Here is an 18,463-nt window from a genome sequence, read left to right as displayed (position 1 = left end):
TAGCTTGGATGTGACAGCAGAATATGAATATGAAAATATGAAAAGAGCAGTTGAGTCAGCGCGGGTCGTGATATTCATGAGGATTAGACATAATGTGTTTACCAGTTTGGGTGCCGACTATACTGTATATTATGTCAATGGGTTGTACAGTATGTGTGGGCTGCTGAGTGTTTAAATGTACGTACGTGTCACTCATTTTACATATAGAAGACATACAGTATGGTTCTCTCAGTACAAATGACAACCTTTCACTAGATACCAAGACGGCTAGATCTTTTCCTGTCAATATTTGGAAAATAATATTTCAGCCTCACTGGGGCACAATTCACAAATCTGTGTGGTTTTGTGTGTGTACACACAGGAGAGATGGTAAACAGTGATTTGACTCAGTGCTGAAGGTGTGCATCTGGGGGATAGCACGTATATGCTAGGAAAGACCCTTGAGGAATACTACTCTCTGTGAACCATGGCACAATACCCTGTGTGCATCCCTCATACATAAGCCATTCTGCATTCATTCAGAGAGAAAGGAGAGATACATAGGCTTTATGAACTTCATCATTATTATGTGCGAGAATGTGTGTAAGACGGGGCTGTCGAGACTGCTTGATGCTATGAAAATTTGATGCGGAAAATATCCTGTTGGTGCTGCATTTTTAATAGGGACCATGCAGATGCAGGAATTATCATAGGATCGCTCCCTCTAGCCCTCAGCACACCATCATGCACAGGTCTCAAATGACTTTGCACCGCCAAGCTGAACTTATCTGCATCTGCTTCAGGTATTTCAATCATTCATAGAAAAGTTCTATTTGTCTCTTAAAACACTGTCTCTGAGTATTGACAGCTCATAGGAAGCCACAAACACTCCATCACAGGTCAGACCATTGGTGTCTGGTGTTGTTCTCTCTGTTGTAGGAAAAAAGAGTCTGGCCTTTTGGGGCTTTATTGCCGTAATCTGCAGTCCGGCTCACACCTCTCCCACTGGTGATTGATATTTGAAGATATCAGTGGGACAAAAACAGTTTGAGTTCTGACGCTCATGAAAGACCCATCAACTCTGTCGCCGATCAATGTGAATAAATATTTCCCACAACCCAGAAGCATTAGAATCAAGGGTGGGGGGTTGGGTGGGGGGAAGCAGACAGAGGAAAGAGGAAAAATCAATTGGTCGAGAGCTTTCCTAAAAGGTGCCGTGGGGGGGGGGGTAGGCCTGTCAAGCAGGGTGAGTAATGAACTACATTTTCTGTGCTTCAAAGGCAAAGGAGAGAAGGCACGGTGAAGTCATGATACGTACTCGGTGTCATCTAAAGTCAAGTTAATTTGAGTATCATTTGAGATATAAGGTAGAGAATGCTGAAGTGAACATGAGGCCTTTGGACTCCTTAACTGTTAATTTACCATCCTCAAGTGTCTCTTTAAGGTGCAATCAGTTATATTTGCAGGAGTATAAATATCAGCAGGAGTCCTTCCGTACTGCTGATCAATGCCAGGTTAGTGCTGTGTCAAACTTTTGGCTCCTGCGGAATTAAAGCATATGAAACAGGAGGGCTTAATCCAACCTATAACCCAAATGCCCCCTGAACTAGCCACTAATCAGTGCAACATTTGACAGGAATGCTACAGTCTCTATCAGTCACCCTAATCGCAAACGACCTGCGATGTTGCTAATGTAAGCCACACAACCTATGCTAGCCCACATAAGCTAATGTTTGTTGTTGAAGCAACATACCAAATGTCAACTCACAGTAACATTTGCGAGCATTTATCCAACATCCAATGGTACCCTCATGGCGATAAAAACAGAGACCTACTTTAGCTTTAGCTTTAACTGCTAGCTTGATTGTTGTCACGTCAGTGTGTGCTTTGTGGAGACATGAAGTAGATAGGATAAAATTGTCCACATATTTAGCTTCAGTCTTATCCTTAAAGTACTTTTATCAATTACATAACACTTGTAGCTGTCAAACTTTGCAAATTTGCTCAAGAAAGGGAGAATTATTTTTTTAATTCTGTTGTAGTTTCCCACAGCTTCTACTATATATTAGTAAAGAGTCCTATTTTACTGAAATTCACCATTAAGGTATGTTTAACTGAAAGTAAGTGAACCCATGTTCGGTCAAAGTGGACACAATCTATTAAAGATCTTGATTAGACCAGAAATAGTGTACTTACTTATATATTAGCTATCACAGAAACAGCCAAGAAACTAAACTGTTTGTACCACACACTGAATTTTTTACATTCTTAGTGTGACCGTGTACTCCATTAAACTGAAAAATGACTTCAGATCGGCTTCAGTGATGGCATTTCTGTCCTATATCCTACAAATTTCACTCAACATAAGAGAGGATGAGTGTCCATATTCCCAACTTACTGCCCACCTGTCCAAATCTGACCCACCCACGACACGAATCTCTTTCTCCCTGTCTATCTCCCTCAATCACTCTCGTTATTTTGATAGGGGATTCTTTTGGTTTAAATTGACTCATTTTGTCAGTGGGAATCAGAGCAGGGAAACTGAAGTGGGAGAAACGGGCAAGGCTGCTGCTGCTTTGATCCCTCCGACAGGCAGCGTGAAAAGTGCATTTCATAAAGGATGTTCGCCTGTGATGAGCCCGCCAGAGTGACAAATTGGGCCCCTGGTGCTTTAAATAATACACTGTGTATGGCTCCAGCCATGGCACTGTAGTTCTATATTGCTAAACTGGCCTGTTAAGAAGGGTGTATGTTGTGGGTTGAAAGAGGGACATGGTTAGTGACTCGAATCCAGAGCTGATTTCACTTCCAATCATTTCCCTTTCTTGTTCATCTGTGTGATACATGCAAATGTTAATGGGAAACTTGCTTTCAAGTGTCCACTTGCATTCAGATCTAGATTTGGTGCTTCGAGGATAGGAAGCGACTTTTGAGGGATGACTGAAAGGAGCCTTGTTGTCTCCCTGTGGCGTTTGTTGCTGGAAAGAGAATCATGCACTGATGAATGTTTAAAATGTGGTGTGCCACTGTCGCTGGCACCCACTTCGCTGGTGAAGCGAAGCAAGGAAGGGAGAATAGTGGGAATGTTCAGATGGACTTTTTTTTTTTTTTGTTTGGCTTCTTCACTCTCCATAAATTGACCCAACATGCAAGGTGACAGGTATCACTAGCTCTCACTCATCAGATAATCCTCGGAGTAAGCCTCTTCATCTTACAAATGTTCAGTTGCAGATGGTCCTTCTTGCACAATGCAACAGATCTCCCCACCAGACTCATATAAACATCCTCTCTCTTACGGATGCATCTCATAATGGAGGGATCATCAGAGAAAATCTGGAGGTGGCGTGACCCACAGTTGAGTCTCAAGTCAAAGATAGAGGGTGAATAACTAAAGTGACAGTACAGTGCCTCTCTGCAGCAGCAAATCCAATATACTGCTCCGGGAGGGAACAAACAGTGGCCTATCTGCGAGATAGTCTATGATCCAGGACACCTTGGTGTTATCAGGCTATATCGCTCTCAGCTTCTGCTGGAGCAAGAGTGGTTGGATAGTGTAATCAAAGTGGTAGTGAAATCAAAGATCACGAGTCTCACAGAGCTCCCATGCCTCTCCTTGCAGAAACAAGGGCAATATATGCTGACATTTTGTCATTATGCAGTATATCTGGACATGTTTCACACATATGAGTAGTATGTAAATTGATCTGATCAAGACTCCTTGTGTAGGACGAGGCCTTCATGCTGTCGCCAAAGTCTTTGCTTCCTTTCTTGAACGTTGTGGGAGGTTTTACACAGCAGAAGCAGCCTGGTTAGACTCAAGGATACATTAGAAAGGTGCTGGAGAACCTATTTGCTGACTGGCACATCCTTTTAGCACTTTCATCAGGGGCTGCACTGTGCAGAGCCATTTGATGTAGTTTGTTTTTAACCTTTCCAGTAGGTGTTCTATCTGTCCTGAAGGGAAAATTCTCTTAAACCTGTCTGATAGCTTGTTTGGTTTCCCTTGTGGTTACACTGTAAAACTATGTCTAAGTGTGTTGGCAAATCCCAATATCTTAATAATTACACTTCTGAGTTGAAAATCATCATTACACAGAGGAAAAAGGATCAAAACTACAAATAAAAGACCCAAGTAAAGGGTTAAAGACAGTTTTTCTCTTTAGGTTTTTGTAATGGATGTAAGGCCACTGCAACAGGTGTCCCATCTTGAATTCACAGTGCAGCCACTGTAGATTATTAGGACATTTTTGGTCCTATTTTGTAAATTACATTTTTAATTGGTCATTATTTTCATGTGCAAAAATTAAACTTAATGAAAAGGTAGAATTTGCAAAGTAAGCATTTCTTCACCCAGATCTACAGAACCTTATCAGCTCAGTTTCCCTCCCATTTTTGAGGTAGAACACAAAAGTTCATCAAGTTTTTTGAACCTGCTGAAACACAGAAAACTAATCTCTCTGAAAAACAAAGGACCTGGACAATTTGCCTTTTCTGCTCTGGAGTGGAGCTCACTGTGCTTGTTTATCAGCCTACATGCTGTAAATCTGAAAGCCTGTCCCTTGAGGTCAGCATAATTACCCCCACCACATTTTCACCACCAGCTTTCCATTAAGGTCGTGACTCACCATGGCCAGCTCACGCCGGCCTAGAATGTGCTAGCAGCTGAGAGCTAATTGCTACACTCAGGATGACAAGCATGGCAGATAGTAGGTGTTATTTGGCTGACTCACAAGCTAACTAGCTAGCCTGCCACTGCTTGCTACCCATCACTATGGGAACATTTGCTATAGACATTAGGTGCTGAGAGAGTACACTTTATATTGGGAGGGCAGACTGTTGATTTATTTTTGTGTATTTTCTTTTATATCAAATATAAAATAATGAGTTTGTTGTGGGGTTCCTTTTATTTTTAAATAAAAAAAAATCATGCAATGATGAACACAATTTGTGGTATGTAGGTCATATCAAATCTTTCTGGTAAGCAGGTCACAATGCAACAGCGATGCAAATTTGCTCCTTGTGTTACGAGTCCCTTGCCAAGTGTTATAATACTTTTTCGTACAGCTTCAGAATTCATGTGCTGCTCAGGGCTGAAGATGTGCTGAACATGAAGTATGTTGTGTGCAGTCAAAACCCTACCCCTCAAACAAATACTTACCTCTTACTCCACTTAGACCTTAAGTACGCCCACACAAACCCATGATTTAGATGTTTTCTCTTATTAGTACGATCGCTAAAAAGCACAAATCACAGACTTTTTTTTTTTTTCTTTTTTAATTTTAGGGAGGATTTAATTGAAATTGTATTTTGACAAATAACCATTTAATGGTGTAAAACTGGCTATTGTGTTAGTGCGCCTGGGAGTGTGCGATAAGAGTAACAGTGGAGGAGAAGCAATGACACTTCTTTTTCTAAAGACTGGAGAGAGAGAGAGGGGGAGAGAGAAGCTGAGGGATGGTGTGTATGTGTGTGAGTGAGAAAGAATTTAGAGGAATAATAAACAAAAAAACACACTTTTTTTTTTAAACTGATTTAACCTTTCGCTCACACACTCACAGTAGTTCAGTATGCCCTACCATTTTCTACACACCCACCCACCCACCACCCCTTTATCCGTATTCTGTGTTCGTCTTATCAAATAATACTGTGTGCTTGTCTCCTTGTCTGTAGCTGGGAATGCCAAGTGTCGACATAACACAAGCTTCACACACGCGGCACGGTTAATATAAGGCTTGCTACAGCGCAAAAGTGGCGCTGTGGTGTGAAAATGAGCTGAAACTGCCATATTGTTTTATCGGTTGCTAGCAGTGTTGTACGAGTGCACCATAGCAGAGCAGCAAAGGATAATCCTTATGGGGCTTCCAGACTATTTTGTATAAGCTCTGAGGGCCATGCTGAAGAAATAACACATAAACATGTCGAGGGGGGGAGGTCACGGTACTTTATTTCATACTGTAATTGGGTATTTTTTCAAGCATAACTGAATTACATATACAAAGATGTGAGTTGTAGCCTGTAAAGGTGATTATAAGTGTTACGCTTCAAGGATAATATTAAAGCCTGATGAGAAAATCCCTTTGTTTTAAGATTTGTGGTTTTCAGAACATTTTTTTTTTTTTTTTTTGCGTTAGGTGCTGTTTTACTAGTCTTGTGTGTGAGTGGCAGGAAGCCAGTGCCATCATTTTTATTAGCCGAGTAGATGAGTCACCCTGCTACTCTCCTCTCCAACTCATCCTGCTCTTGTTCCACTTAGGGGTGAGGTCAGGGGTCAGAAGTGCTCTCAGGACACGGCCTGCGGTGCCTGCATTCATGCACCTGAGATAAAGAGAAAATATACCTCCAGTCCACACGACATCCACCGGCCGCATGAGAAACTTCGTCTGCTTGTGTACGTGCACATGCGTGTCCGCAAACGTGTGCATGCAAGATGAATGAGGGAGCATGACATGCAGGGACACTTTATTTATGGGGTCTTCGGCTCCGAGTGCTGACTGTTCAAATGGGCAGAGAGAAGTAGAGACCCACTGAGAGAGGACATGCGAAGAGGGGAGGGAAAGTGCAAGCCACATTTGATAATTGGCTGAGAGATCGTCACCAGAATGAAATTATGCTAGTTAATCTCTCTTCAATTAATTACCTCAGGTGCAGGGCACAGTACATTCATTATTCCAGAAAGAATATTGACCCTGTTGAAAGAGAAAAGTAGCCATATCATACCCATAATTCCTACTTGCAGTGTGATTGTAATGCCAGTTAGTGTTTGGGCAGAAGCACTTCCTAAAAAAGGAAGAATGAAAAGGAAACGATTTCATCATTTACCTAGAGCATTTCTCCTATAAGTTCTGGGTGGCCTCTTGTGTATTTTTTAATCTGAGTCTTTGTTCCACACAGTGGTTGGGCATCTTTCAAAGCGAGGAAAAAGGAGGTGACAGCTCATTACGAAACTTGATCAGGGCTCTATATCTTCTCCCTCACTCACTCCGCCTCTCCACTCCGGTCGCCTTTGCGCCCGTCCCGCGCTTCTCGCGGCACAGCGGGGGCTCCAGATTTTTTTCCCTTGTGTTGCCCTTGCCAGGCAGTAAATAGTAAAAGAAGCTCAGAAGGCAGAGAATAGATCACCTGCTGCCACGTTCAGCAGCATTCCTCCATTCCTCCTACTGCTGAAGCAAAAACGTAACTGCTACGTAGAAAGATGTTGGTCACGAAAGAGGGCAAACGTGGGTCGAGTAGGCTGAGGAAGGGCGTGTGATCTGTGTTAAAGCATTACGGACAAATAGCCATTTCTTATGTGTTGGACAGTAATTAAGAGGGACGGAAAATTTTGTTATTATCTACTCCTTCAATCAAATTGGCCCCCCGCTTACAAGATCTTAACTGGACTAATAGGGGTTACATGTTTGATGTTTGGATTTAACTTACTGTGCCAGTGAAAAAAAATCTCCACTGCTGACGTTAATGCCATCAATTAATGCCGTTGCTAGCGGTGCGCGCCATGACTTGCGATTTCAAAGGTCATTGCTTCCCAGGACTTCCCCTTTGTTCTCATTTTCCCCTGCACCACTGCATATCTTTCTCTCCTCCGTCCCTCCTTAATTGTCTGGCAAACATCTCAGCAAGGGAGAGACAAATATCGCTTTTTCCTGTGGATATTGTTCTGTCTGAACTCGCCGTCGCAGCCTTAATAATTTAGCACCTATTCTTTTTCTTGCCGCTCTTTTCTCTCAGGAACACTTACTCCCTCACCTTATTTTCTTCTCCTAGACCGTCGTCCCTCTTTCTTCTTTTTCTCTTTCTCTCCATTTTTCTTCATTTCATTCCCCACAGCCACCTTTAGTTTTGTGTGTGTGTGTGTGTGTGTGTGTGTGTGTGTGTATTCAGCGGCACGGAGTGTCTGTCTGCCTGTCTGACTTTAATGCTGAGGACCTCTCAGCTGCGAGGCGATGCCGCAGGGGCCCTGAAAAGCCAGACATCCAAACACAGGGAGACTCAGTCTTACACCACAATTTGTCGGTAGGTTTCACCTAATTAAACGGGAACTTATTAGAGGCGAGAATGAGTAGAAAGGGAGAAACAAGACAGTTGACTGCAGAGCAACTGCAGAGAGAACGCGGGCTGTCTTTGGTGTTGTTTTTGGTTTGAGTTTCATCCCAATCATATTCTCTTTTTGTTGCTGTCTCCTTGTATCACTTTTCATGTGTCTCCTTTCTTTTTGCATTCACTCCCCTACTTTCGCATGAAGGCCTTAGTATTTCCAACAGTATTTTTTCAGGATAAATATTTCATTTTCTCTCCCTCGGCCGCACGGAGTAATCTGTATGACACCCAGCGACGTACGCTGTCATCTTCACGCTGATTGCTCCGCCGCGCGAAATAGATCTGTCTGTACAGGGAGGTCTTTGATGAGGGGCGCACTGCAATCACAAGCTCATTTCAAAGCTAGACTCGCTGTTCTCACAAAGGCGCCCTCTCGTGCCTTTTTTACCCGAGCCTTGAAAACTTTCTTTTTCCTTGTCTTGATCAAGGATAATATGTTCCACTCTGGCTTCAAATTGGAAGCATGTGGATTGGTGTAAATGACATTTGGAGGTTAAAGTGGTTTTTTTTTTAGCTTTCTTAATGTGGGGAATGCGATGAAAGTAGATTAGATTGATTTAGCGGAGAGGTGAGTGGCGTCTTGCATCTTTCTAGACACAGGACTTTATTGTTAGAGAGATAATTTGAAACCTTAAAACAGGCTAAATCGAGGTCTTTGGATTAATAGGCTAATATGTGCATGTGTGAGAGAATACAGACTGATCTGGGAGCACGTTACCAGGAGTTATTTACAGCACAGTACATCTTCTGTTATCAAAGTTCCTTAAATCATCACTCTCTCCCCACTGTACTCTTTCTGTCCTTTCTTCCTTTCCTCTCTTTTCCTCCTGTCTTTGTGAATGTCCTCAATTCTTTCTCCTCTCGTCTTGTCTTCCCTTCTCTCCTCTACACTGCTCTCTTTGGCAGTGTGTTTGGCCTGTGACGGCCCAGAGGCAGCCATGCTGTCTTCTCCACTCAATCTGCTGTTTCCCTTCTCCCGTGCCCTGACCCCGCTATACTCAGCACACACACTCCCTCCTCTCACTCTCTATCTCCCCTTTATTTTCTTTTTATCTATCCCGCCCTCTTTACATCATCCCTGTCTTCATCCTCTCGTTCATGCCCTCCTCCTCCCTTTCTGCTCCGACCCCTATCTGCGGTCCAGCCAACTGCAATGTCTGTCAAATACAGTGTAGACACAGACACAAAAATGCAGGCAGGCACATCACCTCTGTTTTGTTTCTTCTTCCCTCTCGGTCCACCTTTTATTTTCCATCTCCCTGTCTGCCGCTCCCCCCATCCCTTCTTCCCAGCACCTCAGCTGTTTGGGTTGAATCTGCCGTCCGGAAAAGAGAGGTCAAAAGGCCACGGAGCTTCAGTCTCTGTAGCAGTGGTTCATAGCGAAATAAAGAGAGAGGAAGGAGCGATAACGCGGAGGACGATCCAGATCAAAAGTGAAGGCCGACTGGCAAGTGGACTTGCTGAAATGCTACAGTGAAAACAGCGTGCACACTACTATGACACGAACAAACATACTAAACTGTATGTTTGCCCAGAAATGCCAATGCAACAGATATTAGTGCGCATTTGCCCAGAAGCATTGACAGTCTAACCCTTCATTTTTTCCTGCCACTGCGACATCTTAGCGAGGGCTAAAGACACCGCATCGAATTGCTACTGTACCCCAGCAGTGGAGGCTCTTTGAAATATCCCACAGTGTAAGCTAGTCAGCTGATAGGGTGGCTGGCTAAAGCCAGCTAAGAAAAGCCACAGCTCAAGCAGTGCAGCTCCTGTCCCACTTTCAGCCTGCTTTTTTTGCACAAATGAAGAAAGTCTTCGCTATACACTCCTTAAAATAAAAATCACCAAATGCACACAGTACGAGGCACAAATATCTCCGAGCACTGCTGCACAGTGGCGTCTCGGTGGGTAATCACCACTTCAGCAGCGCGCGACTTTTGTCCATATGGAATTACGTCTCAGCAAAAGCTGCGGCTCTTCCGCTCTGCCGGTCGTCCCTCTAACTCCTCTGCCAATCACTCTCTGATCCACCATCGACATCCCTCCCTCACTCTTCCAGAAGCCCCTTTTTTAGTAAATTCAAAAGAGGGCTAATGGCTTGCACTGCGGCCATCATGAGGAGACTAGACCCCGTTTGGCTGAAAGGTCTTCTCCTCCAGCGACGGAGATAGCAGGCTCCTGCCTGTGGCACCCAGACTGTGACACTGTTTTCTGGCTCTGAATCCCCAAATTACAAAGCCTGAGCCCCAGGGGGACGTAACTTGGGATGTAGAGGCCTCTGTGTTTAGCTCTCAGTGTTGCGGGGAGGCTTTTTAACACAGCAGAGTGACCCACTTGTATTGTGTTATGTTTTGGTTGATAGTGTGAGCTTCTGGGATGTTTGTGAATATGTAACAAAAGTCTAATACTGTTCTCTGTGTGCTCTGAGGGCTTTTCTTTGAAGATATTTTCTATGTCCTGATTTCTGAATTGGGTCTTGAAAGGGCCTATGGATATGTATGGAAGCAACGGTGCGTGTTTTCTCCATAGAAATTCTTGAAACAATCGCAATTTTTTTTTTTCAGCTTTATTGTAGTATGTCTGCTTTAATTGTGCCGACTAACATCCTTAGATTTAAATTAAGTAAAGTTTGAATCAAATAATGCAGTTAGGATTTATAAGCTAATGAAGAGTGATGTTGCTTGTAATTCTTACTAAAATAATCTGTTGATGCTGAGTGGAAATTAAAATTAATTTAGCATTACCTACAGCTACTCCTGAGCCTGTAGGTTAAAATACTAGACCAGACCGAAGCGTACTTATTTGTCCAGAGCTACAGGACAGATGGGTTTAAGTGGTTTTAAAGTACTCATATTGATGGCCCCACCTCAGGGGGAGGTGAAACTTTTGAAAAGAGAAAGAGAAAAAAAAAAAAACAGACCATTTTTTGCTTTGATTTTGCAATCCAATTTATTAGCTCAGTGGGAAATGTCTTCATTTTGAGCAAGCCTGCAGAGTCACTGGTCCGTAGCTAGGAAATAATCAGCCTCCTTTCAACGCGCACAACACACAGAGCACCGGCTAACTACCTCAGCACGTCACCGTGCAGGGCAGCAGAGATGTGATGCTGAAGGCTGGCTGCTTACCCGTGAGAGCCGGAGGAAGCAAGAGGTCCTCCCTAGTGATTTTTTACTAGTTTGTCTGAATGTGACTGGGGTGAGGACGCAATTGGATGAGCATTCGGGAGCAGGGTGCCGAGGCCTCAAGAGAGCCGCTGTGCATTGTGAGTAGCCTGATGGCTCAATCGTAGGTGTAAATGAGCAAGACAATCAGTACCTGGTATCCGCTTGTCTCTTTGATGGCTGTGTTTGTGAAGCTGCGACAGGAAAAAAGAGGGAAAGGAAGACAAAGATGTTTTTCTTGCCAGGTCTATGATCCATAGCCACAGTTATCATTTTCATCATCATCTGGCATGTTAACTGTTTGTGATTGCCATTACATCTCGCAGTGCTGTTTTACTGTTTTGCCTTTCTTCTCATTTATTTAGCTATTTACATTTCATTAAAAAGACCTTTTCAGTTGCTTGAGCTCACTAAATACAAAATAGTTATTTGATTTTCCTATCAAGTGGCAGTTACTCCCTGAGGCATTGGCCATACGTTAACTGGCAGTCATTAGTTGATGCTTTACAAAGGTAATTTGTGACACAAAAATGGATTCCACAAGGTATTTTGCAGAAATAAGATGTCTAGCAGCATAGGAATGGCACTCTTCAGGTAATATCAAATGTTTTGCTGAGAGGCATTCGTAGCGAAACAAGTGATGCATTTGTTGAGTGACAACACAAGTCAGTAGGACTTTAGAGGACTCTCATTTGTTTTTCCTGTCTTCTCTTCCTTTGCTGTCCTTGTCTCAGCTGCATTGTGTCCTCAGTCATGTATCTGTTCTGCATAACAATATTTTGGTGCTGTTGACAACGTGACTTTTAGTTACAGTTTCAATGCTGCTCAAGGTTTCTCACACAGTATTGAAAAAAAAGTGCAAAACATAAAGAGTGATTTCTGTTCTATTTTTTTCTTTTACAGGAGAAAAAGAGCATTAAAAGTAAGCCATGGTCCAAACTCTTGTTTTTCTTTTTTACTATGGGCAAAGGCATGCTTGGCTTGGTTTGCACTCACCCTCGCTTCTGCTTGATTTTGGTTTTCCATACTTTGCATCAGGTCATGAATAAATTACATCTAACATAGCATCTCTATAAAATTGGCACTCTTATTAACTCTGGCACTGTGTAATATCTAAGCATTCGGTCAAGGCTGTGGAGTAGACTCCTCCTTTCCTTCCCTCTTCACAGTCGTTGTCTTATGTTGAGCCAATTCCTCAGCTTTGGTTTGCTGTTTTTGGGATAATTATGTTTCACATATTGCAATCTCTGACAGTAGTCATTGGCAGTAGGGGTATCTGTCAAACCTGTTCTCCTGGTGTAGCATTGTAAGCACATAATTTGCTTTCCACAACAATACAGTTGACATAGTTAATCTAAGGCCAGCGCCCAGCGAGGTAATTGGTTAAGACCCCTATTAGTGGATTAAAAAGGATATCAGGGCGCTTGAGCCACGCAAAGCTATTAAGCTACTTAGATCAGAATGTGATTGCCGTCTGTCAGTCACCAGATAAGAAAATAGGGTGTTGTTGGTGCTCCGATCTCACAAACATGCTCACCCACACACACATTACAGACACACACACACACAGAGCGGGCCTAACTGTGCAACTTAAATTTTAGATGAGGGCAGACTGAAAGCCACAAACTGACCCCCTCCCTACTCCCTCCATCGCTGTCCCCTCCCTTCCCGTCCCCTCTCAGCACAAACACGTTTTGAAGCATGACATTATTCCAACTCTGATTCACGCCACTGTTTTTTAGTTTGAGGCTGTTGTCGTAGCCAGTGGAGTCTTCTTTTCGTTGTTGTTTTCTGTTACTGTTGCTGTCATGTGGTATGGGTTCTGCATGAAAACAAATTTTATCCGTACAAGCTTAATATATTCACTGGTGATAAAATTTCAAACTTACATTAGCTGTGACAATAGGTGCCTGGTAACCATTGTGACGAGTATGTATTGTTTTTTTACCTTCTCCATTAACATTCAGATGCTGTGATGACCTCATTAGGGAGAAAATTCAGATTCACGCATCTAATGAGGGAATTCATAATAGTCAAATCATGTAGCACATACCACAACAAACACTTAGTGTTAGGAATTTTTTTAGTCAAAAATGTTAGTTTATCATTAAATATTTCACTTTAGTGAAACAAACAGTATCATTTACTTTTGTTTTTTTCTTTTCTGCTTCCTCTAGACTCCCGGCCTTTGCCTGACGTAGCCATGACTGGCAAGTGCACCCGGGAATGCGATGAGTACGGCCACTCGGACTCCTGCTGGATGCCTGTGCGCACGTCGCCCGAGCGACGGCCATCCAAGTCAACCACCACCCCCCAACAACCAAAGCTTTCCACTTTCATGAGCGGCAACGGCAGCGGCAGCAGCAGCGCCGAGCAGCCCGGCAGCCAAGAGACCCTCGCCATGGCCGCTATGGCCAACGGAGACCCCACTGCCGCTCACATGATGGGCGACCGCAATCGCAACCTGCTCAACAAGAAGATGGCCTCCTCCTCCTCCTCCTACGAGGCCTTTGGCTCGCCTTCCTACGGCTCGCCAGCAGGCGGGGAGGAGGCACTGGGCCACCCCACCGAGGAGATCCCTCTGGCACCTACTGGGGAGTACAAGCCCACGTCCTGTGGCACTCTGACACGACGGGAAGTGTACCTGTGAGTTCGGAGGGTTAGACACACCTGCGGTGCCACAGAATGTGGCATTAAAATACAACACTAAGCATAGTTGCTTACCCACCACCGTTACAGCTCTAGAAGCTTTTAGCCACCCTTGTTCTGCGCAAGGTAGGACTAAATTTTCTCCAAAGACTTTTAGGACAGCTCCTTAATGAAAAATCTATGCGGATAGAAAAACATGATACCATTTTTAACGTGCAAATTCTGGAAGAACAGAGGAGGAGGAGGAACTCTTGCGGGCACTGATTAGACTTGGGATGAGGCTGTTCTACTGGCGAGTCGGGCTCTTGGGACACAATCTGCTGCCTGACAGTCAATCTGTACAATAATCAACTCATTTTACATATACAGTACATGCATGCATTACCCGCTGTCCCCCATGAAGACCCCAATCCCTGAAGATGACACTATATAAAAGAGACAATTTCTTTATTCTGTTTATGTTTTTTCTAGAAACAAAGCTGTACATGTGGACTATTTTGACTTCAAAGTGTGTCCGGTTATGCCTTTTTTTTAATTTCAGAACAGGGCAACACTCTGGCCATGACATTCTGTGGCTGCAACAATACATTGGACGTGATGGTCTCCATCATGATGAGTTTTCCATGGATTGTGTCATGATGACTGTTTGTGAGAAAATTTACTCTATAGCAGAACAAAACTTTACCCTATTCGAATCTTAAATGGACAGAAAAGACTAAGCTTTAAATACTCAGCCCAGAAAACTACATTTATTTCAGGCCGATCTTGAAATGGATGGAAATGGGAGCCAGTGGAATTTGCTGCAACAACCATTGGTTTCAGACTACAACCCCACTGGTGTACTATGATGAACATATGATGACTGATTCTAGCTTACCAGTGTGTATGCTCCTCACAGGCGGAAAGTCACTTATTGTACATAAACATTGGACCACAGCAACGGCGCTAACTGCTCTCATTCCCTTTTGTCTTGCTACCTTTCCTCAGTCTCTCGTTCTTTGTATATGATTGGCGACATTGAGACCAAAACCCTCTTTAAGAGATGCAAGATCTTAGAGCCATGACCTATCATCGCATTGGCTGAAAAAGCATGTCTGTACTTGGTTGTGCATATTCGGATCACCTCAGCGGGATGCTACTGTTTATATCAATACTTACCCTGTTTTTTCTCAAACACACATGCAGACACACACTTATACAGCTGCAGAAAAGCAGATTCATTTAACTGAGGCCAGTGGCACTGCTGTATTGAGTGAAAATCCTGGGTAAGCACAGTGTGTGGCATGCTGAGATTATTATTATAAATTATGGAGGTGCAATTGAAATTGTATGTGCGTATGGGCCAGATATGCAGCATATAGTATGTGTGTATAGGCCATATTTAGTGTATACTGTAGATGTACACCAATAATAGGCTTAGGAGGGCTTAAACATGGCCAAGCTGGTTCTAAAACAGCTGCAAGGACAGCTTTCTACTGTTATTCCTTTTTTGTTGTGTGATAGACTGAGCAATAAATATCATAATGTACATGTGACCAACCAGCATTAACTTCTTTTTCACTTCCTCTCAAGCCTTCAAGGTGACATTAACCCACACATGGCTGTCCTAGAGTCCTTTTAGCACTAGTACATGTTGCTTTCCATAGTACATGGTGATGGCATCTTTGAGCACGAATGTAAGAATCAGCTCAACGGAGAACAATCAAAAAGCAGCGCCTAAATGAGCAGATACCAGGAAGTTTTTGGATTACAGGTTGGGAATAATGGTGTCAAAGTGAAACCAAAGCTTCGCAAGCAGGATGAAGCATTCCCCCATTACACACAAAAATAGCTTTCTGGGAGAACACTGCTTTAAGTACACATTACATGATGACTTTTTTTTTTAACGAAGGATTGAGCTTGAACGATCTGAATGTGATGTCTCAACAAAGCATCCATTACATCCTCAGAGCTTAATGACCACTTACACACATACATAACAATGTTGAGATGTTGTGCCTCCTTGTCTAGAGTGATTTTTCTTTTTCGCAGCTACAGAGGCGTAAAATCTCATGACTGTAATAAAGCAAAAGAATATCAGATGCAATGGAACTTTTTTGTATGTTAGCAAAACCCCTTTGGTTTGACCGGAGCCGCTTTTTCAGCATTCCGGCAATCTATAGTCTGTAAGTACTACTCGTTGTTCGAAAGAAAGTGCTCCTATACTTATCAACTGTATACAAAAATATTTACTTTTTACTGCACGTTTAATGGGAACTTACTTCACCTACTGAGAAGGAAGAAGAAAAAAACTGTAAAACAAAATGTACAAAAAAATGTTATTCCTGTACACATAGAAATCCACCTTGTTGCTTGCTTTCGTTATACCTAAAGAAACATTAGCCATGTATTAGCCAACTTAGTACATCAGTTAAGACTCTACATACCACAGTTTTGTTTTTTTTTTATACTTAATTTCATTTTGTCTCTCATATCACCACAGAAACCCAAATCTTTCACGTGTTTCATTTATATCAACTTCATACCATGGAATTTGCAATTTTGTATCTTCATCTTATATTTTTCTTTTAAATCCCATACGTTGATTTATTACACAATAACTGTCAAAATCGTGAAAATTATCATGACAATGTACTATGTGTTTTACTTTTTTTCTTTATCTGGTGCCACTTTGTATATTTAGAGTGCTTCTGAAAAAAGAAAAAAAAAATACTAGAGTGAATGCAAATATGCAATTGTGCCTTTTTATACCAATTGGTATGATTAAATGTTGGTTTGGAATGGTGCATAAACAAAAATGTGCTCATTAAAGTAGATGGGGTGGCATTTAAGAACGGACTGAAATACATTTGTATATCTTAGATGAAATCCCCTGATGTCAAAGGCTTCTCGGTGGATGACCAGTCAAATGTCAGTGAGCCTATAGATCTAATGTTCAAATGGCTATTGTTCACTGGGTTCAATTATCTTGTTGAAATATCCATTCCTAGCATAGTGCATTACCAAATGAGTACAGGTACATTCAAAAGTTGCTTGTTGGTAGTAATAATAATGATATAATGGATTTTTTTTTGTCGTGTTCCACTCATGTAATGTATGACATCAGAGGTCAAGTAACCATCTTTGTGCATGAAACAAGCCCTAGGACTGAATATAGAAGCATAGAAAGATGGAGGTGGAAAAAAAAAAAAAAATGCTTGGAGACATTTGACTGCTCAGAGTTGAGGGAGCCTAGAGGTAAAAATGCTAATGTAACGGTTTACTAGGAAGAGTGGAAGTGGGGGGAAAAAAAAGCTGCAAGGGAGAGTAGCTGACAGAACACACACCTCAGGCTGTGTCAAGCAACACAACAACACTCACACACAGATTTACATTATATGCATATCAGTAGATGATGAAAGACTGTCCTACAAATAGGCAGGGAACGTTGTTTGCTGTGATACTGCAAGGTGATGCTTTGAATTTCTAGATCAGATGAAGTGAAAACAAAGACCCTGTAGTGAGAAACTCAGACAAGAGGAGGTAATGAAAGAAAATATGCCATATATTGGCACCTACACTGAATACAGTGCACACTAGTTCATTTCTGAGCACTGAAAGACTCAGTAATTTTTTTTTCTGATATTCACTGAGGTAAATGCTACAGAAATCTGGATGACAGTAGATGGTATTATGTTGTAATTTTTTTCTTAACATTTGACAGAACATGAAGTACGCAACACCTGCCATCAAAATGTCTGTGTCCTGTTGCCGCCTGGGGTTTGTGTTCAGTCTGTGCTCACCTCTATTCGTATAGCATTCACAGTGTGTAATGAGATTTGTAATATTAACCATTACTATTTGTCCTGCGACTTGGATGTTGATATAGAAATTGAGGAACAAATTTATCATCGTTTAATATGAGTCACTATGCACGCAGCTTAGCTGAACATGGCAAAGTGTATTGAACGCAAGTCCACTTCTATTTATGAGATATTTTACATAATTTAATTTGCTTTTGTACAGGTTTGTGTAAATAAATTGCTTGTCATTTTTGTCTCTGCAGAAATTAAAATATAACATGTTAAAACAAACTCTGTCCTTCAAGTGTATTTGGTTTAATAGTTTTTATGTGGATGTTTGTTTTTTGAATAAGAATAAGTCATTTAACAACCTTTCATTGTTTAAAGAGTAACACCACATATGCTCTTAAAACAGTAATGTAAACATCTAACAACAATTTTTATTTACCTGTTACTGCAGGTAATTTCCACTCATCATTCTGAACTCCAACATTAACTACGCGGCTGCGGTAATCTAAGAGTGCATATTAAATTGTTGCACATACATAAACACCATATTCCAGCTAATTTAAAGGTAGCATATATCTCAGTGTGTTAACAAAAACTGTGTAATAATGCAATTTTATTTCAAAATGAAAATTCCAAGTTAAGTATACTAACTATAGTATTACTTAAAGCTGCAATCATTTATTTTTGTCCACTTTGGGGCAGAGAAACAAGCTTAAAAAACAAAATCAGACAAGTTACTGCCTCATAAAGTAGTTATGACTAAAGTGAAGCAAACAGTTGCCTTTTCAA

The 18,463-nt window shown here is 42.0% G+C and overlaps 1 protein-coding gene across 2 annotated transcripts in view; it reads left to right on the top strand.

The window, feature by feature from the left end:
- pcdh7b (protocadherin 7b) overlaps window positions 1-17,904 on the top strand; it is a 107,236-nt gene extending 89,332 nt beyond the window's left edge. The window contains exons 3-4 of one of the 2 annotated variants that reach the window (XM_040141477.1): window positions 13,412-13,880; window positions 14,430-17,904. In XM_040141477.1, the coding sequence (XP_039997411.1) occupies window positions 13,412-13,880; window positions 14,430-14,448 (488 nt within the window). In that variant the 3' untranslated portion in view covers window positions 14,449-17,904. Of the gene's footprint in view, window positions 1-13,411 lie in introns of both variants that reach the window. The other variant, XM_040141478.1, reaches the window with a different exon arrangement.
- Window positions 17,905-18,463: the final 559 nt, after the last annotated feature.

This window comes from Xiphias gladius, chromosome 12 (assembly GCF_016859285.1).
Source record: "Xiphias gladius isolate SHS-SW01 ecotype Sanya breed wild chromosome 12, ASM1685928v1, whole genome shotgun sequence".
In the NCBI taxonomy this organism is placed as follows: Eukaryota; Metazoa; Chordata; class Actinopteri; order Istiophoriformes; family Xiphiidae; genus Xiphias; species Xiphias gladius.
The sequence above is the reverse complement of the archived record's forward strand: the minus strand, read 5'-3'. Positions and strand labels throughout refer to the sequence as shown.